The sequence below is a fragment of the Rattus rattus genome, chromosome 10, assembly GCF_011064425.1.
Source record: "Rattus rattus isolate New Zealand chromosome 10, Rrattus_CSIRO_v1, whole genome shotgun sequence".
NCBI lineage: Eukaryota > Metazoa > Chordata > Mammalia > Rodentia > Muridae > Rattus > Rattus rattus.
The window spans coordinates 46,543,238-46,568,357 of record NC_046163.1 but is presented as its reverse complement, the minus strand read 5'-3'; the positions used below and the strand labels follow the sequence as shown (position 1 = coordinate 46,568,357).

General features: G+C 50.0%; 1 protein-coding gene across 1 annotated transcript in view; it reads left to right on the top strand.

Annotated features, from left to right (window-relative positions):
- Uck2 (uridine-cytidine kinase 2) overlaps positions 1-23,591 on the top strand; it is a 57,685-nt gene extending 34,094 nt beyond the window's left edge. Inside the window, exons 2-7 of the mRNA XM_032914716.1 lie at positions 10,246-10,405; positions 11,547-11,643; positions 12,469-12,611; positions 17,132-17,229; positions 18,858-18,906; positions 20,075-23,591. Of these exons, the coding sequence (XP_032770607.1) occupies positions 10,246-10,405; positions 11,547-11,643; positions 12,469-12,611; positions 17,132-17,229; positions 18,858-18,906; positions 20,075-20,214 (687 nt within the window). The 3' untranslated portion in view covers positions 20,215-23,591. The remainder of the gene's footprint in view (positions 1-10,245; positions 10,406-11,546; positions 11,644-12,468; positions 12,612-17,131; positions 17,230-18,857; positions 18,907-20,074) is intronic.
- Positions 23,592-25,120: the final 1,529 nt, after the last annotated feature.

The window sequence follows — 25,120 nt, the reverse complement described above, 5'->3', positions numbered from 1 at the left end:
GGACAGAGTTCTTGCACTACTGCCGTAGCAAACCCGTCTATCACAGGACGCCCTCCTCTTTGAACCGGAATGAAGTGGGGAGGAGAGCGGAAGTCGGAAGTGCTCCTAGGAAGCAGTCGTTTACATCTTTTTAGAAAAGGGGACTCATTGGCACACGGGAGCCTGTGCTGGGCTTTCAGCCCCTGCCAAGCACCTTGGAAGGCCCACTTCAACACAGGGATTGGTCACACATACACTGATGAGCTAACCAGTTCTAAAGAGAGGGAAAGATTACAGGGTGATCTCCCTCAGTCCTCAGGGTGGGTCCACAGCCGCGTCCCAGCTTTTGCTATAGGACAGAATAGACTGTAACCACACGTTCAGTTCTGGGTTCCACACCACCACAAGCGTGGTCCTGCTTGTATCCCACATATGGGACTAGAATGGGGGTTCATTTCTGCTTGCCTTTTGATCTCTGTAGTCCTTTATGCCAGCCTCAGTCAGGCACATGGCTGGCAGACATTCATGACCCCACCAGGCCTTTTCTGAAACAAATCACTAATTGGAAGAATGAGCCAATTTAAATCTGACCTCTGAAGGATGGGTGGTAGTGTAACCACAAAATTCCACTTCTGGTTTCTTCATGGTCACATACCACAGCAGATTTCCTAGAATAGGGGCCTCCTCCTAATAAACACAATAAACAACTATAAAAATGTCGCACAATGTCTGTCTGTTCCAACTGCCTGGCCCATTTCCAGGGCTGGCCTTCTGCACCGAGATCATCAATCCTGGTATATTTCTCCCCGGTTCCTGGTCCTCTTTCTTTTCACTGTGAGAAGCTTCCAGGAGCCTCAGGTGAAGCTGGTAAAAAGGACAGAAGTGGTGGCCTGGCTGAGGTGGTGCACACCTGTCATCCTGTACTGACTCGGAAAGCAGAGGCAGGTGGATCGCTGAGTTCGAGACCAGCCTGGTCTACAGAGTTAGTTCTGGGACAGCCAGGGATACACAGAGAAATCCTGCATCAGAAAAATAACAACAACAACAAAAAGGATGGAAAGTGTGTAGACTAGTTAGCAACTGCCTTTTCGATGGCCTTATTTTGCGTAGCACAAGTTATCACAAGGCTGCATTCCATTGTAAATATAGTCCACGTTTGGCTTATCTGGGAATTGAGGGATGGTGGTTGCATGAACAGTGCCACTGTGAACATAAGCCATGCACATGTATTTTAACCTCTGCCTTCAGGTCTTTGGGGGCACCTATCCAAATGTGGAATAAATATACCATGTGGTAATTTTATGGTTAATACTTTTAGGCGTTACCATACCATTGTCCACAGTGACCACAGCATTCTATACCCGTCATTTACACAAAACTTCCCCTTTCCCCATGTCTTTCTGACTTCTTTCCCTTGAAAGTAACTGCCATTCTGACGTGTGTGGAAGGCTGTTTCCTTGTGGTTTTGGTTTGCATTTCCAGCGGGTATCAGTGTTGAGCCCCCTTTGTCTGTGTCTTGACTTTGCCCATTTTATAGCCAGCATTTTGGTTACTGTAGTAGAAATTCTGTATGCATTTAGGACACCGCTCACCAACCAAACCGTGAATGCAAATACTTTCTCCCACCCCACAGATCCCTTTTTATCCTGTGGTTAGTACTTTTTGCACAAAACTTTTCCAGTTCTCATAAAGTCCAGCTTCCTGATTTTTCTTTGTTTTTCTCTGCTTTGGGAATCATATTCCATGCCGCTCCAAACCCCAGGTTACCCTGTTTTGCCTCCAGTGTTTTCCAAGTGTCGTATAATTCAGCTTTTCAGAGCTTTCACTGGCTGTATAATGTAAGCAAAGTTTGGGCTTTGTTTTGGGGGGGAATGGCTGAGCCTTTGGTATAATTTTCTTACAAGAAAGAAGAGCTGCTATTTAGGTTGTTACCGAGCTGCATGCTGTGCCTGCCAAGGTTGGTTTTTCTCCCCTAAATGATGCAGGTGAGCTTTAAGCTTCTCACTGTATGGTGGACTGACAGTGCCCTCACTTCAGGAAGCTTTCCTGAAGGAGTGAGATAAAACACGCAGTAGGTCTGGACGGAAGTAGGAGGTTGTCGCTATTGTTTTTTAATTTTTCTTCTCTAGTTACATATGTGACATTATTTCATCAAGCTTCCCTCAACAGAGCACCCGGCCTGAAGTGAGAACTGGCACTTGTGTTTAAGGAAAAAGCTAGGCAGAGGACCTTTGTCTCTCAGGTTTGCCACGGGTCCTGCTCCGTTAGTGAGGCCCAAAGCCTAGGCCTTTCTTAGCGTGTGCAGCTGTGGGCCAGTGGACTGGCGGCAGAGCCTGGCTCTCTGCTGTGATGGGTTCCAGGGCACACAGCTGCAGGCCTGTCTGGCACTCTTGAGCGATCACCGGAAGCTCCTTACCACTCTCTCAGGTCTCTGTACTAGACGTGGGTCTGGCCTGTTTTCAGGGTCCAGAGCTGCCGAATTGGTGCCCTCTTGTGGTCTTCCTCTGACCTCTTTGATACCTTGGGGCAAAAAGGATGAAATGGTAGAAAGGACATGAAATGGAGAAAAGATTAGGGAACTGAAAGAAAATCTGTGGCTGAGGGAGGGACTTTTTTTAAATGTTAATTGAATGTAATCACATCAATAACAATTTCTTCAGTTTTATTGTTGAGTGTCCTCTACCTGTTTTTCAAGACAAGGTCTCTCATTGGCCAGTGAACCTTTTCCTGCTTTTTGGCCTCTGCTGCTCATCCAAGGACTAATTATTCGGCCCATCTCTTCTGCACGGCTTAAGGAGAGCCCACCTTCCTAGGGATGGACTCTGAGCCAACGTGATTTGAAACAGCCCAACTGGGATGTTGGGTCTCCACAGGCCACAGATCCCGTTCTCTTGTCCCAGAGGTTTTCTAGTCCACAACAAAGCTTCTGTGAGCATTTGTGTGCCCGCTTCTTTGTGAACATTTGTGTGCCCGCTTCTCTGTGAACATGTTTTCATTTCACCGGTGCACAGTTGCAGGAACATTACAGGAGATTGCCCTTTCCTTCCCCCACAGGCACCACTGGTACCCGGAGTGCTACACTCATTGCTTTGTGAACCCTTAGTGGACCAACGTAACCACTGACCGTCCACATCGGGGTTCTCTCTCGGTGCCGTGTGCTGAGTGGCGTTGGACGTGCTCACTGGGGGACTTGCCTGCCTGAGCGTCTCCGTCTATCCATCTATTCCTCCTCCCTCACGCCTAGCTCCTAGCAACTTCCGGTCTCTGTAAAGCAGGAGTTAGTTTTATAATAAATACTGTGAGGTTCTAGATGTTTGCGGAACCTGGAGGTAGTGATGAATGGCAGATCCAGCAACATTGGTAAGGAGGCGAGCATCCTAGGGAACCAACGGGAAAGCAGGTCACGTCTTTTTCAGAAGTCATGAAGAGCGAACAGTCAGTTGTTCTCAAAGATAGTAAAAAAGACTCCAAACAGAAGAGATGGAGGAGGGAGGTGCTTGGCACACAGTGCTACTCCCACAGCGCCGGGATGCTGGGTGGGAACAAGAGAAGAAATTGAAAGCAACGTTCATGGGCAGGTCTCTGGGTTTCCAGTGCGTCTGTGTACACCAACGGCTTGTCCATGTGGCCCTTCACCCTGGAAGAGTCTCAGAGGATCCACGGACACACTGCTCTGCCTTTCATAAGTCTATGTGGATTGTCCAGAATGATGGGCTTCGTGGATTTTCATTGGTGCATATTTTGTACTTTGGTCATTTACCCCTGCCCACCAGTGATTCATTGCCGTGTGAACAGGGGAGGCAGTCCCTGTCTTCTCATTCCTCAGTGCATCACTTCTGTAATAGGCGCTTCCCTCTGGAGAAGAAGCCAGGTGACAGCAAAGGGGGAGTGGGTGGGTTGTGTATCCTCCGGGGGAAAGGGGTCTTGAGTATTGAGTTTCACCACTCCAGTTTGTCTCTTAATCCCCAGTTGGGAGGGGAAGGAAATGGACCAGCCCCACTTGTGTTCTGAAGTGAGGAATTAATGACCCTCCAGTGTGATCTCTGCCCTCTGCCACGAGCTTCAGAAAGGACTTCATCTAGCAGAGTCACAGAAGCTGGGAGCAGCCCAGGCAGGTCCCTTCCGTATTTGTGCACGGCTACCGATTCCGTACTCAGGTGGAGGGCGAGCAAGCGGAAGCTAAAAGAGTTCATCTCTTTGTACAGAATGACTGAAGTCATTTATGCAGAGTGACTGTTTAAAATCACCGTTACCTCATGTGAGGGTAGCCTGACTGCCCAGGCCCTAGCACACTGCTCTGTGAAAGTTTGCTTCTGTGCATAGCTGGTGACCAGACAGGACGACCCTAGACCTCTCTGTGTGTTCCGATGTAGAGCCCCACAGCTTATATCGCTAAGCAGTTTGCCTTTCGTGTTTCCCCTCTCTGGATAGTGACTAACTCAGGACTGGATAAGAGGGTAGGAGTGCTGCCGTTCTTAGCCTGGTTCTTCTTCGGAATGGGGTTGATCAGTTCGCAGCAGGAGTGGAGCACTTGGTGTGCTCTGCTTTTCTGTGTTGCTCCTTTCCCTGTAACACAAGAGGGGCTCACCTGCTTTCTAGAGTAGCAATCTGTGCCTCCTTAAGCATGTACTCAGACACCTTTTAACAGAAAGAACTAATTGTCGACAGTCACAAGTGGCTTGCTTACCTTTCCCTCCACCGTAGTGAAGTATTCTCATCAGAACAATTAACTTCCCAAGAGGCCCGGCAAGCACGTGCTTTGCTTTGCAACCGGGGTTGCAGAGTCTTACCAATGATGCTGGGTTTAAACACATTGGCACTGCACCCCATTTGAAGAGTCCTGGGGCTTTCTCCCCCATCGGAAGTGTGGCAGGTCTGGCAATGTGTGCAGTGGTTCTGAGCACCCACCCGACCTCGGCTCAGCCCGTCTGAGCTTGGAGCCCGGCACAGCTGCTTTTGCAGTGTGTGGTCATAGGCAGAATCACTTACTCTGCTTCTCTGCGACTCAGTTTCCTGTTAGGAAAGAGAGGATAGTGTCACTCACTAGTGTGTGTCATGGGTTGGTTTGAGGGTTAAGGTGGCCCTAGCCACAGGTTCTGTGTCACAGTCAGGGTTACTGTTGCTGTGATGAAACACTGGCCAAAAGCAATCCGAGGAGGGAAGGGTTGTTTGGTGTTTGTCTCACGTTTGCTTATCATTCTCATCACCACAGGCGGTCAGAGCGGGAGCTCAGAGCAGGAACTGGGAGGCAGGAGCTGGTGCAGCGGCCATGGAGGGGTGCTGCTTACTGGCCTGTTCCTGTGGCTTACTCAGCCTGCCTTCTTACAGCACCCAGGACCGCTGGCCCAGGGATCAGTAATCAGGAAAATGCCCTACAGGCTTGTCTACAGCCCAATCTTATGGAGGCATTTTCCTTCCTTCCTTCCTTCCTTCCTTCCTTCCTTCCTTCCTTCCTTCCTTCCTTCCTTCCTTCCTTCTTCCTTTTTTGGAGGCATTTAAAAGGTTTCCTTTTCTCAGATGACTGTAGCTTTTGTCAACTGTGTCAACTGAACTTGGACGGAAGGTGTGTGTGTGTGTGTGTGTGTGTGTGTGTGTGTGTGTGTGTGTCTGTCTGTCTGTCTGTCTGTGTAAATCACACCTATATAGTGTGTCCAGACCTTAGCAGGACAGCTGCTTGTGTAGCTTCTGCATACATAGCATTAGGTATCAGGCTGTCTAGAGATGATTTTTAAAGTCCACAGGAGGCTACATGCAGATCCATCTATCATCTCTCTACCTCCCTACCTATTTATATGAGGATTTTTCCCCCCCTTCGGAGCTGGGGACCGAACCCAGGGCCTTGCGCTTCCTAGGCAAGCACTCTACCACTGAGCTAAATCCCCAACCCCTATATGAGGATTTTTTATCACAGCGATAGAAACGAAAGTAGACTGCCTCTCCGTGCCCTCACCTTCTGATATTGTCAAATTTCCAGACACTTCCGGCCTGATTTTGGAGGACATACTGAACATCGCGCCCTCTTACTCTTTTATCTGACTTGTGATTGCCCGACTCCCGGACTTACTTGGTTTAGCCACTGTCCATCTTTAGTTGCTTCAGGCTGGCTGCTTAGACTCCACCCACCGAGTCTTCACTAGGAGGAGCAAAAAGAGGGGGTGCTTAATTATTTAAGGAGCTTCCTGGAACCTTTCGCTTAAGACCTCTACATATTTAAGTGACCAGAATTTTTTAGCATGATGACGCAGTGCAAGGAAGGGTAGAAAATGTCAGTGCCCAGCTAATGTTCGGGGCGGAAGATTGAGAACACACAACCAGCCATCTCTACTAAGTCCTGACTCCAGGAGGAGCACAGTCTAAATCATGGCTGGTGCTAAAAAGGAGCTGTGTACGCTTTACAGGCGCCAGGTTTAAAGAGAAGGCCCTCTGCTGAACTGAGACCCCATCCCCAGCCCCTCTCCACTGCAGCCTGGCCAGTCCCTGGGGCTAACAGCTGACCACAGCCAGTCCCTGGGACTGCGGCCTCCGGGGCATTGGGGAACCTTGTGCATTTGCAGCGAGTTTCTCTTGAGATTGTGTCTGTGCCTTGAGCACAGTCGCCATGCTTCTTAGTTTGCCTGCTTAGCCTTGCATGGTTTTGGGCTACCCGCTCTCAGACTATAGGTGGCTTCCAGCTACTCCAGGGACGCATTTGAGGGACACCTCTCTACTGCGGCCACATGGTTGGTTTGCTCCTGTTAGAATCAACAGATTTGAACTTTGTTCTCAGTTGTGGCCAGAGCAAATTATGGGTGTTTTGATGTTCTCATGCCTATAAATTAGAGCCTGTGTGTGTGGGAACACCCTGAGCCCAAAAAGAGTGATGTAATGTATGGGGGGCGTGGTTTTTTTTTTTTCCCTTGAAATGGAGCTTGGTCATGATAGTCACAGGGAGAGACTGGAGTAATTGGTGTGACTTACAGTACCAGAGCGAAGGGGCCAGATGGCCGGGCATGCTTGGCCTTTTCCCACCACCAGCTGATGAGGTCAGTTGAGTTCAGGGCAAGTGTTAACTGAGGGGAAGGAAACGAGGCCCGGCTGACTGACGGCTGAGCTTCCCTCCCCCTGATTCTGAAGTAGCCCCGACAGAACATGACAGGCCACTTGATGGGTTTGTGGCGTGCTGGGCAGAGTGGCCCCTTGGCCCAGGGTGTCTCTGAGGCTGCAGGGACAAACCCCCAGCCTTCCGCCCTTCTAAGGGTGGGAGCCCTCAGAGCCCTCCATCCCTGGCCTTGTCCAGCATGTACATCCTGGGGCTGCAGGGCAAATGACAGAGGCTGAGCAGTCAGTCCCCAGTGTTCCACCCCCTCATCGGTATTGGCACTGGCCGGGATCCTCACAAGGGGGTTAGGTCCAGGAAGACAGACTGCTAGAAATAGAATAGCCAGATGGTGTCTGGGCTTCGAGAGCTGACTCTTGTGTAAGGATGATTTTTAGAGGAAAAAAAAAACCTTTCCTTAGGCCAGAATGGGCAGCAGGCTCAGCATCTGCCCTTTTAGGAGCTGCCAGCAGAGGGTTCTGGTGACTGTCCGACACTCTGGGGCTTCCCAAAGGCCAGCGAGAGTGTCTCTGAGAAAGGAAGCCATTGTTCTACACATCTGGAGCACTCAGCCTATCGATACTGGCTCCCAACAACTGGGACTTTGTGTGTGCACTGGGAACTTTCTTTTGGTAGACAGGCCATGGCCCTGCCTTTAGTTATATGTGACATTTAACACGGTGAGGTAAGGATGCAGCGCGGTGCGGCCGGACACTGCTCAGTGTTCTCTGCCAGTGTCTGCTGGGACTGGGAGAAATCTGTGGAGGAACTTGGAGCTGATGCCAACGCCCTTAAGTTCTGGAGAGAAGAAAGAGGTCAGGAGTGTCAGATGGCCTGGAAGTAAAATTACAGATAATTGTTCTGAACCACCATGTGGGATTTTTCTCTGCAAGAGGAGCGAGCACCCCCCCCCCCAGGTTTTCCCTGTAGTTCTGGTTGTCCTGGAACTTGCTCTGGAGACCAGGCTTGCCTCAGACCACCACCCAGTTTAAGAGCAGCAACTCTTAGCTCTGAGTCACCTCTCTAGTCCCCTCTCCTCCTGCCTTCAGTTGTGTGGGGAGTGACAAGAGCCTAATTGTTCTGGTGACGCTGTATGGAGCAGTGCCAGGTGGTCACTTGCCTTAGTACCTGCACTTGGTGGGCAGAGGCACTCAGATCTCTGAGCCAGGCCAGCCTGGTCTATGAGGAGTTCCAGAATAGCCAGGACTTCATGGAGAAACCCTGTCTAGAAAAAGCAAGATGATTTGCAAAACTAGGCTGTACGCAAGCTCCCTCAGGCTGTGTTGATACCTGTGAGCTTTCCAGCCCTGGATTGGGAGTCCTGACCCCATTACGGTGTTGTTCCTGTCCTCCCACCCCCACCCTGCCTGCCCCATTAGCATTGACTGTCCCTTGAGCTCCTGTACTAGTGGTTCCATCATGTAAGGTTAGGCTCACGGAAGAGCCCTGTCCCAGTCTCTCTCAGGAGTTATGAAGAGCACCGAAGCCCTCGAATTGCACTCGACCGTGGACTTTTAGCCTATTCATAAGAGCTGCCAATCAGATTTTTTTTCCAGGGTTGTAGCTGGGTCAAGGGAAATGAATCGTTTCTTGTAGCGGCAGTGTGGTATTATGATGGATTTACTAGACTTGGACTCAATTGTTCTAACAATGTATAGCTAATGTACACATGACCCTTTCCCTGAGTCCCAGAAAAGGTTGGCAGCACAATTTGTTCTCACCACTTTGATTGTAGGAATCAGGTGTCGGTTAGGAAAAGGAAATTCCAGGTCTACAAATACATCAACCTTTTGCCATGACTTGCATGCTGGGGTGTTTTCCAGTTTTGAGTTAGAGACATTCAAGCTCTACCTTCCTGGAGGTGGGGGTGGGGGTGGGGGTGGGGGCATCTCAGGGAGCAAATCTGCGCCATGTAAGTGTCACAGAGGGAAAATCACTTTGGAATAATAAACTGCCGTAAACTATTGTTCCTCCCCGACTCCTTATTGCCGTGCCGTGCCGTGCCGAACAGGCTGATAGATACAGACTAGTGCAATGAGTGGCTGCTGTTCTCAGGCTACAGTAAACCAAACAACTTTTAGAAAAGTTGTAACTCTATGCTTTGGTATGTGTGTTTTGCTGTTAAAAATCAGGCGGCAAAGTTTGTACAACAGGTTCAAGAACAAAACTGAGCCCGGTGTGCACTTGACTGAGTTGTCAGGCTGTTGCCTCTGGAGCTTTCCTGGCTCTGTAGACCAGGATGGCCTCAAACTCAGGGACTGGTCTGCCTCCCCTGGAATCCAAGGCATTCACTTTTTTATTTTGTTACTACATTTGCATTTAGTGTATGCATGTGTGCATACGTCCATGGAGGTCAGAGGGCAGCTTGTCCAAGTTCACTTTTCTTTCTGTCTCACGGGTCCACCAGATTACAGGCTTAGTGACCAGTGCCTTACCACTGGGCCATCCTGCCAGTCTGCTTCTGGAGCGCATTGTGTTTTAAGGTTTTATTATCTATTTATATCTACCTGCATGCATCTGCGTGTCTATAAGCTGTTGGCTTACCTGGAGGCTACAGGTGATTGTGAGCCACCCGTCCTGGGTGCTGGGGTAGAACCCGTGTCCTCCATAGGAGCAGCAAAGCGCTTTAGCCACCGAGCCATCTTTCCGCCCCTACAAGAGCTGTGTGATGTGGCGATGGGCTGGGATGACATCACGTAGCCCTCGCTCTGGCTCTCGCTTGCACTGATGAAGCTGTGTAGGGGCCTAGCACTCTGTGTTTTTGGTCTGTCAGCGTAGCTTAGCTCTGCTTTCTGCATGAAGATGGAGGATACTTAGCATTCCGTTTTCATTCACTAGCTTTCAGAGAGGAGGTAGGCCGCTGCCTCCACACCCTACAGCCGGGAGCCCTCAGAGCAGCAGGGGCCAAGGAGGAGGAAAGAACGATGGGGTCCTGAGACCTGCCTTTCAGGTCTAGTCTTGGAGGGTTTTGGTTTTTTTTTTTTTTTTTTTTTCTTAAGCTTCTAAATGCTGCCCTAAACCACCCACACTGTCTTATCATTTTAATTGGCTGTATATTATCACAGCTGCTGGCTTCTTCCCTCAGCTTCTTTTTAGGGAGGCACCAGCCTAGAGATGTGCACTTCCTTTGCCCCAGCGCACTCCTCCCTGCACCTTCTCTTATTCCCGGCTGTCGTCTTCTCTCCTCACAGTCTTCCGTGTGTGCTAAGATCGTCCAGCTTCTGGGGCAGAATGAGGTGGATTACCACCAGAAGCAGGTGGTCATCCTGAGCCAGGATAGCTTCTACCGAGTCCTCACTTCAGAGCAGAAGGCCAAAGCCCTGAAGGGCCAATTCAACTTCGATCACCCGGGTGAGTTGCGAGTTGAGAGGTGTGTGTGTTGAATGTGGATCGGGTGGTGGCTGTGTTCATGAGGCTTAGCTTCTGCCATCTGTATCTCCTGTCCACACCATAGGGGCCCACCTTGCAGGGTTATCATATGCCTAGAGGAAGGAATGGGTTTTGGAATACTTTGCAGAAAGCTGATTGAATCGAATGAAGGTCAACCATGTAAGCTTGGGTAGAGATGGGTCAGTCCCAGGCGCAAACACACAACCGGCCCTTTTGCCTTCTGATGTGCACCTGCATCTGATGTGCACTTGCATCTGATGATGTGCACCTGCATCTGATGATGTGCACCTGCATCTGATGTGCACCTGCATCTGATGTGCACCTGCATCTGATGTGCACCTGCATCAGATGAGCACCTGCATCTGATGATGTGCACCTGCATCTGATGATGTGCACCTGCATCTGATGATGTGCACCTGCATCTGATGATGTGCACCTGCATCTGATGATGTGCACCTGCATCTGATGTGCACCTGCATCTGATGTGCACCTGCATCTGATGTGCACCTGCATCTGATGATGTGCACCTGCATCTGATGATGTGCACCTGCATCTGATGATGTCACCTGCATCTGATGATGTGCACCTGCATCTGATGACGTGCAGCCTGTACCACCTCCACCCACCCCTCAACCCCTACCCTGCCCCATGTGTTCTGCTTGGTGACCAGCAAGAAGGGAAATGGGGTGTCTTGATGTGGACTCCTAAATGAGTTTTACTGCTAGCCTACATCAGCACATTGCTCCTTCAGATCGTCTGGGTTCTCGTTGTTGGGAGTCAGCCCTGCTTGGCGTGGACTCATGGTTCTTCCTAGTCACAGCACACTTTCCACTTAGCATGAGCCAAACCCAGGGCGCCCAGCTGACCTTTGAGGAGAGATGGGAGGGGCCATGTTAACACCACGTATAGGATGTCAGCAGAAGACAAACTACAGATCAGTTTCCCAGAACTCATTCACACACCCTGTTTTAAGATCTGGGGAGCGTTTATATTCCACCATGGGTGGCGGACATTGGCTTTGGGGTGTGAAGTTTGCTCTGATTTTAGGACAGGTTAGTTTAAAACCCAGAGCTGTGTTAATTAATAATTTGATTTCCTTCAGATGCCTTTGACAACGAACTGATCTTCAAAACACTCAAAGAAATCACCGAAGGAAAAACAGTTCAGATCCCTGTGTATGACTTCGTCTCCCACTCACGGTGAGTGAGCCGGGCTGGCCAGAGTTTGTCAGCTGCTGTGGCTTAGAGCATCCTGGGTGTGCACCCTGGCTCCTTCCGCATCTTTCGTGAGGATGTTCTGTAGAGTAGTTGGGCCTTTTTCTTTCTCTCAGAGGATGGGTCTGAACTTTGGGCGCGTGTTTGTTGTGGTGTGCATCTTTGAATCTTTGCTCTCTGAAGAGGTTACCATGAGCAGGACCAGAGGCAGAACAGGGAAAGGACAAAGCACCATCTCTGCTCTCAGGCTGTACCTGCAGTTCGAGAGTTGAGGGTGGGGAGGTTGACGCCATCAGGAACAAACCATACCCCGAAGCTATTCCCCATACTGCAGACAGCACCTAGATATCTAGATCAAGACAGACCATCTCTATTGAAGCCCCTCCTGTGGGCATCCATCTAGAGCGTAATTAGAATTTGAGCTCACTCTCCTTGCCCTAATCTGAGGATAAGTTTGGGGATATCTACTCTATGAGTACACTGTAGCTGTCATCAGACCCACCAGAAGAGGGTGTCACATCCCGTTACAGATGGTTGTGAGCCACCATGTGGTTGCCGGGATTTGAACTCAGGACCTCTGGAAGAGCAGCCGGTGCTCTTAACCACTGAGCCATCTCTCCAGCCCGAGCTAGCCTTCTTAAGACCTTGTCTGCATGGTGGTGGCCTGAAGCCTCTAGGGCTAGGAGCCAAGCCCCTCTCCTGTTGCAGGTCTGTAGTGGGCGAGAACCCAGAATCACAGCCCAGCAGATGCTCCAATCTTGCTGTCACTCTCCGGCCATTCTGCCCTATCACTGCTCTCTGTCTTTGCAGGAAAGAGGAGACGGTCACCATCTACCCCGCAGACGTGGTGCTCTTTGAAGGGATCCTAGCCTTCTATTCCCAGGAGGTCCGAGACCTGTTCCAGATGAAGCTTTTCGTGGACACCGATGCGGATACCCGTCTGTCTCGCAGAGGTGCGTTCTGTAAGCTTCGGTTGGCCTGCTTGGTGGCCACTGTGGGAGCAGATAGATAGATGGGAACCCAGGAGAGGCATGAGCCTTCCCTGGATCTGAAGTGAAGCCTGGACCTCTCCTGATGCAGCTGTGTGGCCCTGTGACCCAGCCCAGTTATATCAGCTCAGCCCCAGGATATCCTGCTACCCAGTGTTTGGTGATATTAGGAAGGGATTAGTCACTATACTGTTTAGATAAAGAAAGGCTTGTTCAGTCAGGAAGTAAGTCTAGCTTCACTGGGAATCGTCTAGCTTAAATGCTTGCTTATGGCTTTTTTTTTCCCATACGGCATCAACAAAAGATACCTTGGTCTTGGAAGTTACTAAGTGTAGGGCGTCTGGGGACAGGACCCCCTGTGCCTGCAGTGCCCAGAGCCTTTTCCCACCATCTGCTTCTTTATACTCTCTTCCCCCGAGGCAGCCCTGGATCATATTCTCTAGCGGGCCTTCCTGAGGTGGACCTGTGTTTGTGTTGTCTGTGCATTCTCAGAAACCACAGAACTGGGTGAGGAGCTGAGCTCCTCAGGATACTGAGCTCCACTCGATTCCACTGGGAGGGTTTTCAGGAGGAGGATGAGGAGGGAGAGGAGGAGGGTTAGGTCATAGGGATGAGGTGTGGTGTCAGTAATTAGGGGAAATGCTCCTTACCTATATAGACACACAGTGGCCTGCTCTGAGAATAGCGTGTGGATGGAGTGTACTAGGAAATAGATCAGAAGTAGCTTGGGCTAGGGATGTAGCCCGGCACGGTGGGTAGAGCACTTACCCAGCATCTATTAGGTCTAAGTTCTATCCTCAGCACCATGTGAACCCCATGCAACTGGGGAGGCAGAGGAAGGAGGATCAGCAATTAAAGGTCACCCTTAGCTAGTTCAAGGCCAGTTTAGACCCTGATATGTGAGTTAGGCAGGTAGGTAGACATGTGAGTTATTGGACATTCTCGTTAAGTGGGTTGAAAATACATACAGTGTTCAGCCAGAGCTGTCAGTGGGAGCAGTAGAACCCAGAGAATCTAGTCTGAGGGATTTCCCTGCTAAGGAGTGATGGGATGCAGGCTCACTTGGAGCCACACGAACTCTTAAGGGGGAGCAACAAAAGTACCCCTATTTGATGGGGGAGACTGGTAGGAGACCTTAGTGCCAGCAGGCAAGTCCCTCTTCCAGTTAGTCATGGTGGTGGCTCTAGGGATACCTGGTCTCCTGTTTCTTTATGGACCCTCCCTACCTCAGGGCATCTGACCCAGTGACCTGGCTTGTCACCTTACCTACAAGTGCAGCTCTTTCCCTCGCCTTATGGTTGCCAAGCTAAAGAGGCAACATGGTATATTAAAAGAAATAAAATAAATTCAAAGCCAGGTGAAATGCGCCAAGCCTCAGGCTTCATTATCCATCACACGTGGGGCCTTGGGCAAACTGTGTTTGAACCTTATTTTTTTCTATCACGCAGTCATCTGGGGATTAGTCCTCCAAAGACGGGTTAGAGATGATACAGGGAGAGCGCCCAGAGGTGGAGGAGTTGATAGTTGCTGCCTGTGAGGTCAGACTTCTGAGAGGAAGGGGCTGGTGCCCTCTCTGCAGTCTAGTTGGGCCTCGGGAGAGTTTGACTAATGGCTCACTAGTCTAGCAGGTGCTACTCAATCCTAGAGAGATCTCAGAGGAGACTAAACTTCTAGGAAATTAGAACCAGATTTGGAGTAGTTGTAAAGTCTTTGGAAATAGTCTTGGCTTCTGACTAAAATCAGGTCATCATGGTCCAGGTTGACCAAAACATTATTCTCTTTCCCTTTCGTGGCCCAGGATGGGGGAGAGTGTCTTTATGAATGTGGGAAGTCCTTGAAGTGACGAGGAATCTGGGAGATCTGCCTGCCTCTGCCTCCAGGGGTTGAGATTTGAAGGCCTGTGTACCCAGCTCCCCCCGGGATTCTCTTTGGCCAGTGACTGTTTGCCTCTTGCTGTCTCCTCGTTTCTGATGTGTCTTTACAACTCCCCCTCTGCCAGGCCCTTCCTGGCGGATTTGAGGAGTTTTCTTACATTGCCATTTCTGTAAGTTCCTGCTTTCCAGGTGCGACACAACACGATTGACATATGCTTGGGTGCAGAGAGCTGCAGGGCCAGGGGACAGTGAGTGTTTAACCGTACAGGACTGGAGAGCGTTCTGAGAGAGTTGAGTGCCCTGCTTACACCCGTTGATAACCTAGGCTCTGTATGCTAGGTGTCCAACTTAGCAGCAAGGGAGGAGTGGGTGCCCTGGAGGTGCAGGACCGCCTAGATCCCCTTACTCTCTGCTCCTTCCTTCTGGTGGCTCCTAAGTACCAGGCAGAAAAGAAGCCAGACATGGGCATTTAGAGCTGAAAGAGCACCTCCGGGCCCTTCCAGGCTAGGCGCAGAGCTGGCAAACGTGTAGCCTCCTGCACATTACTTTGTTCCAGCACAAGTGTGGGGCTCAGGCTGGGCTGCAGCAGGGTGGTGTGGGAGTGTTGGTTTTCTGGAGTTTCCGGTTTAGCCAAGATCTTGTTCTGACTCAGCCCTTGGTCTGGCTCTGTTTCTTGGCAGAGCCCAAGGAGCAGGGCATTTCAAATACAGTGTGCTGGCTGGCCCTGGCGCGCCCTTGGTCATGGAGCCATCCTTGTCTGTTTAAGGCGACAACTTCCTTGAAGGCTCTTAGGGAGTTGGGTGACAGTGCCTTTTCTGTCATTGCATGTCCTTACATATCTGGGAGCCGTTTCTTTGTGAGTCTTCTTTTCTGCCTGTCCCTTTTAAATACCCACCATATGTGTTTGTGTCCTACTGGCCTCTCCTGGACCTTGTCTCACCTGTCCAGGGCTCTGCAGGGTTCCTGTGTACCCCCACTCCCCTCACTGACTGGTCTTATGGTGAGGAGCCCCCTCCAGGTTGATTACTGATTATTGAGTACTGCAGTTGTCACAGGAGGGTAGGCTCATTGAACCTACTGTGTGCAGCGGCCATGCTGGAGATTTTCTCTACCTCCTGCCATCTTAGCTAACAGCTTTATCAGAGCTGTAGATTGCTTGCCTAGCGTGCACAAAAGCCTGGATTCTTTCCCCAGAACCGCATAAAACTGAGCACAGTGGCCCACACCCGGGACCCCAGTGTTTAGGCGGGTGTGCGAGTTAATTGAGGGTCATCCTCTGCTACACATCAAGACCAGCCTAGGCTATATGGATTCCTCCCTTCCCACCAGTTTTAAATAAGATGCTCCTTGTCTACTTTCTCTTTAAGGAAACAAGCACTCAAAAGTGTTTAAGTCGGGGTTGAGGATTTAGCTCAGTGGTAGAGCACTTGCCTAGCAAGCGCAAGGCCCTGGGTTCGGTCCCCAGCTCTGAAAAAAAAAAAAGTGTTTAAGTCACTTATTTTAAGGTCACAAGAGCAGGAGTCTCTGGGAACAGGACTCACATCTAGGTCACGTTCCTCCAGATCCTTACTCATTAAATAGAGCCATGCTGTATGACCTCCCTGTCCCCTGGAGCTGACTGTATGACCTACTGGCTTCTCTTAGAAGATGAAGTTACCAGATCTGGTCTGCAGGCAGCAGCAGGTCTGTGTGGGTGTGTCCATACATGTGTGGGTGTGATCATGTACACATGTGTGCATACATGTGTGCACATACATAACTACTTGGCGTCCTGGCTCTGATCTGGTAACCCCTGGGAATACAGGTTAATAATCAGCTCTAAGTGGCGGGCTGTGCAGGGGGCTGTGCAGAGGGCTGTGCAGAGGGCTGTGCAGAGGGCTGTGCAGAGGGCTGTGCTGGTTGACAGACTCTCCTTCCTAGCTCACATCGCTAAGGGAAACTGAGGCTTGGGGGAAGTCAGCACAATGGCAGAACCAAGATCAAGATGGTCTGGCCCTTAAAACTAGGTTTTAAAAAGTGTTTGTTGCAGGTCCCAGTCCAGAGGAACTGAGGGGAGAGCATAGATATAGAAGGTGGTGAATTTGGGTCCGTCTGGGCTTCCTTCCAACCAGTTTACTGTTGCCTGTAATGTGCCTCTCTCACTGGGGACATTTCTATTTGCAAACTTCTGGGCCTGAGGTGAGCATTAAGGGCTTCCCAACCACCGGTCTTCACACCCAGGAGAGTTTGGTGGTGGCAGGGGGCGTGGGGGGGGGGGGAGTGGTGGGTGGCGGTGGTGACGAGCTGATCCCACAACAGGGGTTGCTGTGGACTTGAACACTGAAGCCGCTCCACCTGCTCCCTGTTGTCACGGCTCAGGGGGATGCCCTGCTCTTTTCTGGTTCCTGTAGAAATTCTGTTTGCTTGAAACAAGAAAGCCGCTAGTCTTGGTCAGGCAGCCTTTTATGTTAGAGAATTCTGTAGTAGAATTTGATGGTAGTAAGACTTAATGTAACTTGTTTTTACTAAATCTGTTGTTGATCCGTCTTGGGTGAAGGATCCGAAGCCCCGGTGAGCTCCCTCATGAACCACTTTCTTGATTTTTGTTTTTTTTTTCTTCTTCTCTTACAGTTTTGAGGGACATCAGTGAAAGAGGGAGGGACCTCGAGCAGATTTTATCTCAGTACATTACATTCGTGAAACCTGCCTTCGAGGAGTTCTGCTTGCCAGTGAGTCGTTCTCTTCGATTTCAGCTCCCTTAGGGTTATTTATTATGATTTTATGTGTATGGGCGTTTTTGCCTGTTGATGTCTGTGCACCACATGCATGGAGTGCTCAGAGGAGGGCATGGGATCCCCTGGAACTGAGGTACAGATGGTCGTTAGCTGCCAGTTGTATGCTGGGTCCTGTCCTGGCACAGCAGGGAGAAGTTGGAGCTTAGACCAGTTCTTTTGGGAAGATCTTTTGGGAAGGGTGGTGCTGGGGGACAGTCTTCAGAGTAAGTGGGTTTATCCTCTCATGCTAATTAATGCCTTCTGCTTTTTCTCCTCAGTACATCTGCTTTAAGTCAGTTAGGCCTTCGCCTTACACCAGGCCTGGTTTTGTTTTAAGTCAGGGACTGCTGGACTTCCTGAGTAAGCCAGAGTAAGCTTCAGCCTGAAGGTTAGGTTATAAGATCAGGTTTCTGGGAAAAGGGCTCGCAGGGCTGGGGGGCTGTGAAAGTCTCATCTCTCTTTTTTTTTTTTTTTTTTTTTTTTTGGTTCTTTTTTTTTTTTGAGCTGGGGACCCGAACAGGGCCTTGCGCTTCCTAGGCAAGCGCTCTACCACTGAGCTAAATCCCCAACCCCAAGTCTCATCTCTTTACCTGAGAACCTTCCCACTTTTTTTTTTTTTTTTCTTCTGACTTACTGAAAACCCTAAAGCATTTCACCATTGGGATCCAACCACCGACACTGTTCTGCCGTTTAACTCAGCTATAGGCCGGCTGAATTCTGCCCGAGTGTTTTCTGGGATGTCTGTGCTCGTTCCCATGGTCCAGCTGCTCTTTGCCCATGGAAGACCAGTTCCTTTCCCACAGTTGGGGCCCGAGAAAGGTCTGAGGTCTGAGGCTGACATAGGCCAGCAGTTGCCAGGAATGAGGGTATTCAGGCATTGGGGGGTGGGGTGGGGGGATGGGGTGGGGGTGGGTGCTTGTGGCCTGTGTGAAAAGCCAGGGGCATGTTTTAGGACATACTTACTGCCAATATGGCTCATGGAATCTCAGTAAACAAAATATACAACAGAGAAGGAGCATGGTTTCACTTTTTAAAATGTTCTTTGTAAAATATTGTAATGATAAAGAGAAGTGAAGCTGGCCACCAGCAGGGTGTTCCCTTCCCTGGCTTTATCTGAGGGCTAGGTGCAAATCGTGTCACCTCTCAGGTTACCTAAAAACCCAAGGTAAATGAATCCCCTTTAAATATAGCTATTGTTGCTTTGTTTTGTGAATGCAGGGTGTGTGTGTGTGTCTGTGTGTGTGTGTGTCTGTGTGTGTCTGTGTGTGTGTCTGTGTGGAATCTAGTGTCTTACTCATACTAGGCAAAAGCTCTACCATTGAGCTATATCTCGAGCCCGTTAAGTTTGGGTTTTTCTAATTAATGCTATTCCTAGTGCTGGAGATATTTGACATGTCCTTTCTCCCTTTGACTCACATTTCAGCCATGAATGTACTTCCTTAAGCCTCTCCTTCCCCAGCATTGTAATCAAAGCCTCAGGCTTCTGCCAGGGCTAGCTAGTCCTTCCCATGTGCCCTTGGAGAGGGACTCAGGCATGTCCCTGAACGCCCTGGTTAATATGATGTAAATATCTCTTTCCACAGACAAAGAAATATGCTGATGTGATCATTCCTAGAGGTGCAGACAATCTCGGTGAGTACCAGTGGGGTGTACTCCTGTGTGCCCAGTAACCTGCTCACACCGCTCTTATAGGGACACAATTGTGATGACTGCACAGGGTCCTTTAGTCTTGGGAACAGATGTGTGTAGACACACATACTCAGGGAATCTAACAGAAGGGGCCGCAGACTCCCTTCAGCTACCACCTGAGTAATGACACGTGGCCACCTGGTATTCAAGACCACCTTTGTCAACTAAAACACACCAAGTCCCAGAATCCTGGGCATGGCTGGGTCTGTGCCTGTAACCCTAGTATATGCTGTCTGGACTGGAAACAGCACAGTTGCTGGGATATGTTGTCTGCCAGCCTAACTTGTGCCCCCAGTTTAGTGAGAGACTGTTGGAAGGGAATAAGGTAGAGGGTGATAGAGAAGGACATACCTGACGTCTTCCTCTGACCTTCCTATACACTAAATATATACCCCACTGTCAGTCAGTCAGTCAGTCAGTCAGTCTCTCTCTCTCTCTCTCTCTCACACACACACACACACACACACACACACACACCCTCTTACCCTTGTTGGTGCTGTTAGCAGTGGTCAGTTGGCTGAGGTATGTAGTTTGTTTCTGACGCTAACACAGCTCGCCCTTCTGTGGGAAGAAGAGCCTTCTGTTACTATTGATATTGCTGCAGTTTTGGGTCATACGTTGGCGGATCCTTAGTAAACTGGTGCTGTTAAAGACCATCTCCAGCCGGGTGGCAGCAGGGGCATGTGCCTTTAATACCAGCACTCACAAGACACACGCAGGAGTTTGAAGCCAGTCCGCGTCTACAGAGTTCTAGAACAGCCAAGCTACTCAGAAAAACCCTGTCTCTAACCCTAATCCCCTACCCTACATAAACAACAACAAGAACAGAAAACAAACCACCTCCAATCGTGTCTACACAATTTTGGGGTTGCTTGCTTCATCTGGCGGGAATTCTGACTGATTCCTAGTCGCTGTCCATTCACTGTCATTCTTTTTAGAATATTTTGCTGGAGGCTCTGGAGAAGGTTAGGTGACTTGCTTTGGTGGAGGGTCAGGGCCACTCTCCTGGAAATCTCTGCGTCTGCTTCCTGCGTGCCCCAGACTGTCCTCCCAGCGCTTGCCTTCCCCTGCCCTCTAACACTGCCTAACGCTGCTGGTCTCTGCCCCACAGTGGCCATCAACCTCATCGTGCAGCATATACAGGACATCCTGAACGGCGGGCTCTCCAAGCGGCAGACGAACGGCTATCTCAACGGCTATACCCCTTCCCGCAAGAGGCAGGCGTCAGAGTCCAGCAGCCGGCCACATTGACCCCCGTGCCCTGACTCCATACCCCAGCCCCCAGCTCCAAGACGCAGGAGGGGTCGAGAGGCTTTGGTCACCTGTACATATGCCTCCTCTGAAATTACTGTATTTAAGAAAACACCACGGAGATGAAATGCCTTGATTTTCCTTTCTGCCCTTTTGTACTTTGGAACAGCAAATCTTGACCGAACTTGACCCTGAGCTTAAGTGACAAACTGTGCCAACTAGTACTGGTGATGCCTAATTATGAATCCAACGTGTAACCAGTTATAAATACACACATACATACATATATATAAAAAGAAAGGATCTATTTTTGTGTAAATGTACAAACACTGTAGAGCTGTTTGCCGTAAGTGTTCTGTAGGAACCTGTGCGTGGGTTGGGCCTGGAGCCCCGCGCAAGAGTTCTGTGCTCTGGCCTCGCTCGGGAGCCATGGGAGTTGGGCGGTTGATTGGTTGATGTCCTTTGTTCTCAGCACCCTGGGCCTCAGTCGGGATGGGACTCAACCCTCAAGGGCTCCCCTGTCAGATGCCACCTCCTTGAAACTGGAGCCAAGGGAGATACTTTTGTCTTTTTTTTTTTTTTTTGAGTTGGAATTAAGTGTGATCTCAACTCAATCTCAGGGAAGAGGCCCACTGAGGAAGATCAATCTGTCTGCGTTCTTTCTTGCTCACTCTGGCTCTGGCTGCCTGGGTACCTCCATGACTCCTTCCCTCCTGTGCTGTCTCTGTTTCCCAGACGCCAGAGCTGTCTCCAGTTTCCAGGTGGGGATTTGATAGGGTCTCATCCTGTGTGAAAAAGAGGGAAGGGGCTGGGAGAGGACTCTGTCGCCTGGAGAGTTTAAGGAACATGCCTCCTAGGGAAGTAGCTGGTGAACTGGCCTGGACACATGACTGGACAAGGAGTGGCTCATTGCAGTCACCTTTGGTTAACGACATCTGGTATTGACCACTGACAGTTCCACCCATGGAGCTGGCAATAGCTTTTGTCCCCTCTGAGCTGGGGCTTTACTGTGAGGTGGCAGCCAGTGCCTCCCACCAGAGACTCTGAAGAGCAGAGCATCAGGATGATTTCCTGAACTACACCGTCACCATGTTAATGAGGTGACTGCCTAGCAGGAAGGGGCCAGGAGGAGAGAAGTCTTCTTAGAAGACATCAAGGAAGGGTATTTAAATCACGGGTACCCAAGCTGGGGTTTTAGATTGAAGACGTCCAAGGTAGAGATTTTCAGCTTTTCTGAGCACTCCTTCTTGGTGGGAACGCCTGCCCAGAGGAAACTGATGATGTCATGCTGAGAAGGCAGCTGGAGGGACCAAGCAAGAAGGCAGAGGTGTGAGGTAGAGGCCTTAGTCTGTGCCTAGCTGCAGGAGAACCGTGGATTGTCATGAGCCACACGCTTAGTCCCTCAACCTAGAGCCTCGTGTCTGGGTGGCACTCGGAGCACCGAGGCTCTCATTCCGTTAACTTCACAACCACACCGAGGTTCCCTCGCACCATCTAATCCCCCAATCAGGATTCAAATTTGCCTTCAATTGCGTTTTTCTATTTGTCATTGACCTAGTCCTCGGTAGAGCTTTGCCGCTTTTCTGAGGCATCAGAAGGCCGTGGTGCAGGCCCTGCAGCAAGTTCACGACGGCAGTCGCCTTTGCAGCGGGGAGCCCTCAGCTCAGGCGCCTGCGGTTAGGCGCCCACTCATCAAGGCAGATACATTTAGAGTATTCGGGGAGCAGTCTTTATCACATCAACTTTGTGCAATTCTGAGATTAAAAAGGTAGGTTAGGACCCGGCCTCAGATCCCAAGAACAAGGACCCTGGCCTTGCTGTATGTAGTGTTGCACGTGCTCATGGGAAGCCTTGTATAGGAGAGCCTCGGACGCTCAGTGGGTAGCACTCTCAACTTTACTTGAAGCTTCCAGGTGCCAAACCACTTAGTGCCTTGGCTGTCTATCCCACTGCCGTGGAAAATGGATTCTTCTCATCTCTGAGCCTTTACTTAGCTGCTCCCTCATCTACCTATGGTGTTGGGACCAAGCCTCCAAAACCTCTGAGCAGCCCACTTGTAGCTTGGATGCAGCCGTAGGACCACCCTACCCCTACCTCCTTGGGAAGTGGTTACCAGTTCAGCGAGAAGCGGTATTTGCTGGGTACAGGGAAGGAATGGAGGTTGTACTGCTCTCGGGCTGCCCAGTTTGTGGTCAGTTGTGCATTTCGAACTTTCTATAGGAAACATTGTGGTCTGAGTCGTGAGGTTTTGGATCTGCAATTTCCTTTGGAGAGTTGGAGGTAAACGGATCTGGAAACCATGGCATTTGTCACCTGGGGACGTTTTAGCTGTTCTTAGAGGAAGGAAGCTGAGCTGGGCAGGTCTGCACATCGATCACAGGTGCACAAATCCTTCGGCTTCAGAGCCACCCAATGGTGCTTGCTTCTCCCGCCCCGCTCACATCTATCCGTCTTTGGCTTGGGTGTTTAGGAAACAAAAGTTCTGAGCCTTGCCTCACAGGAAGGTCCAGACTTATACCTCATCATGCTGATGCAACCCCTCTGACTTCTCTTTGGGTACCTGGAGGCTGATAGGAATCTGATCTGGCGTGGGTCGAGTAGGCCCTGGGGAAGGGAGTGGGGCAGGTTCAGGCTTTGGGGGAGAGGGGAGTGGCCAAGTCACCTGCCTCAGAACTAATATTTATGTTGGTGGCTACTCAGAGATCATGGGGGAAGTTGGCTCCAGTTTGCTGTATCCAGGGTGAGCCTTTTGGGAGGCTACTGGGTCAGGTGTGCCCCTGAGTAGCGGAGACTGATCGACCTTGACCTCAAAGTCCCGCAGTTGCAGAGGAATGCAGGGAAATATTTTTCACTGCCCTTGGAACCCACCCATGTTTGTGTCCAAGAATCTCTAAAGAATGGGCTGATTTTCGTGAGGCTAGGGTCAGTCCCTGGTACATGCAGACCCACGCTTTCTGGGAAGGACCAGCCGGCCGCCTGTGTCTCCATGCGGTTTATTCTTTCCTCCAGGCAATTGCTGTATGCTTTCTGTCAGAACAAGGAAGAGAGCAGGTTGGGAAAGGCACAATTGGATGCGTCTGGCGTATGCAAGTCTTTAAGATTCTGGCTCTGGGCCTGCGCTGTTCTCACGGTGCCAGGCACAGGTGACGTGTTTCAGCGGCTTCCTGTTTCTCTCAGGCAGTGAGTTCCCACCCAGGCCTGCCTCAGGAGCTAGGTTGAGTGGCTAGAGACCTAGGCTGTTCTTTTCCCTAGAAGATGCTGCCTCTTCCCCTTTGCTTTTTACTGCCCTACCTTTGTTAGTGCTATGAAATGACCACACCCTATGTACTTTGCTGTAAATAAAGACAAATAAAAAACAAAGTGAACTCAACTCTTAACTCCTTTGTGGTGCCTGGTTAGAAGCAGCCTCAGCAGCCTACTGCAAGAATTCGGGGGTGGGGGTGGAGGGAGGGCTGGACCTTGCATTTCTGGAGGAAGTAGGGTTTCCTAGGGACCAGGCCTCCTGGTCCAGGGATTTGTGTGGGCTTCAGCTCTCCCAGTGTTAGTTACCTTGCACTCCTATCCCAGGAACCACTGGGGCACGGTTTCTGGAAGGCTGAGGTTCTAAGAATGCTGGTTGTTCTCACTGATGTCATTTGTGTAGCCTCTGCCTCTGCTGCCTTTCAGACCTACCCACATCTCTATATTGAAAAGGAGAACAACACCCGGATGGCGTGAACTGGGGGGCCGTGTGGTAGAGGGAGACTTACATTAATTATAGCTCGCTCTGATGTGAATGAAGGTATATGTGTTTATATGTTTAAAACATATATGTGCATGAATGTCTGTCTATATGTGTACTATATGCATGCGATGTCCAAGGTGTTGGAGTGAGCCACCATGTGGGTCCTGGGACCCAAAGCTGGATCCTCTGAAAGAGCAGCAAGTGCTCTGAACTACTGAGCCATCGCTCCAGCCTATCTATTCTTGCTCGCTCGCTCTGTCTGTCTGTCTGTCTGTCTGTCTATCTATCTATCTAACTACCTACCTATCCATCTATCATCTATTATCTATCTGTCTGTCTACCTACCTACCTACCTACCTACCTACCTACCTACCTACCTACCTACCTATTGATTTATTTATGTATTTGTCGTTGGTTCTTTTAGATCAGAGTTTTGCTATTACAGCCCTGGCTGGCCTGAAACTTGCCATGTTGACCAGGCCCGACTCTGAACTCAGATGCACCTGCCTCAGCCTCTCAAATGCTGGGATTAAAGGTGCGTTCCATCACAGCCAGCTTAGTCCTGTATGTAGAAGACCTACCTCCAGGGGCTACCACACAATTGACTCGTGCTCTTTGCAGCTAGCTCCTGACAGTTCCCATGTTTTAGCTTTCCTTCTCTACCTCTGCTCATCCTGTCTTTCCAGCTGCTTGTTTCTGCTAACCCAGGCCATCCCTGCAATTTGACAGACAGGTCTCTCAATGGGGGTCTCAGCCGAGTCCCCTTTTTTCGGGTGGTGGTGGGGACAGGGCAGTGATGCTGCTCTTAATTCTTTTTGTGTGTTTATGTGTATGGCTGTTTTGCCTTCATGATATATCGGTACCACTTGTTTGCCTGGTGCCCTCAGAGGCCAAAAGAGGCTTGCAGACAACGGTTAATACCGGCTTAAACAACTTCAATACAAGGAGTAGAGAAGGGTCTTGAATCGTGGCATTCAAGAGACTAGGGTAGGTGGATTCCTTCATGGTATGCTGGGGATGTTTAGATTTTAAACGTGTGGATTTTAAAGGTTAAGTTGATGGCACATACCTGTGACCCCAATATTGGAGAAGTTGAGGCAGGAGGATGAGAAGTTTGAAGTCAGCTTGGTCTACATACTAAGATCCTGTCTCAGAAATAATACCCCTTCCTTCTTGCAAAGA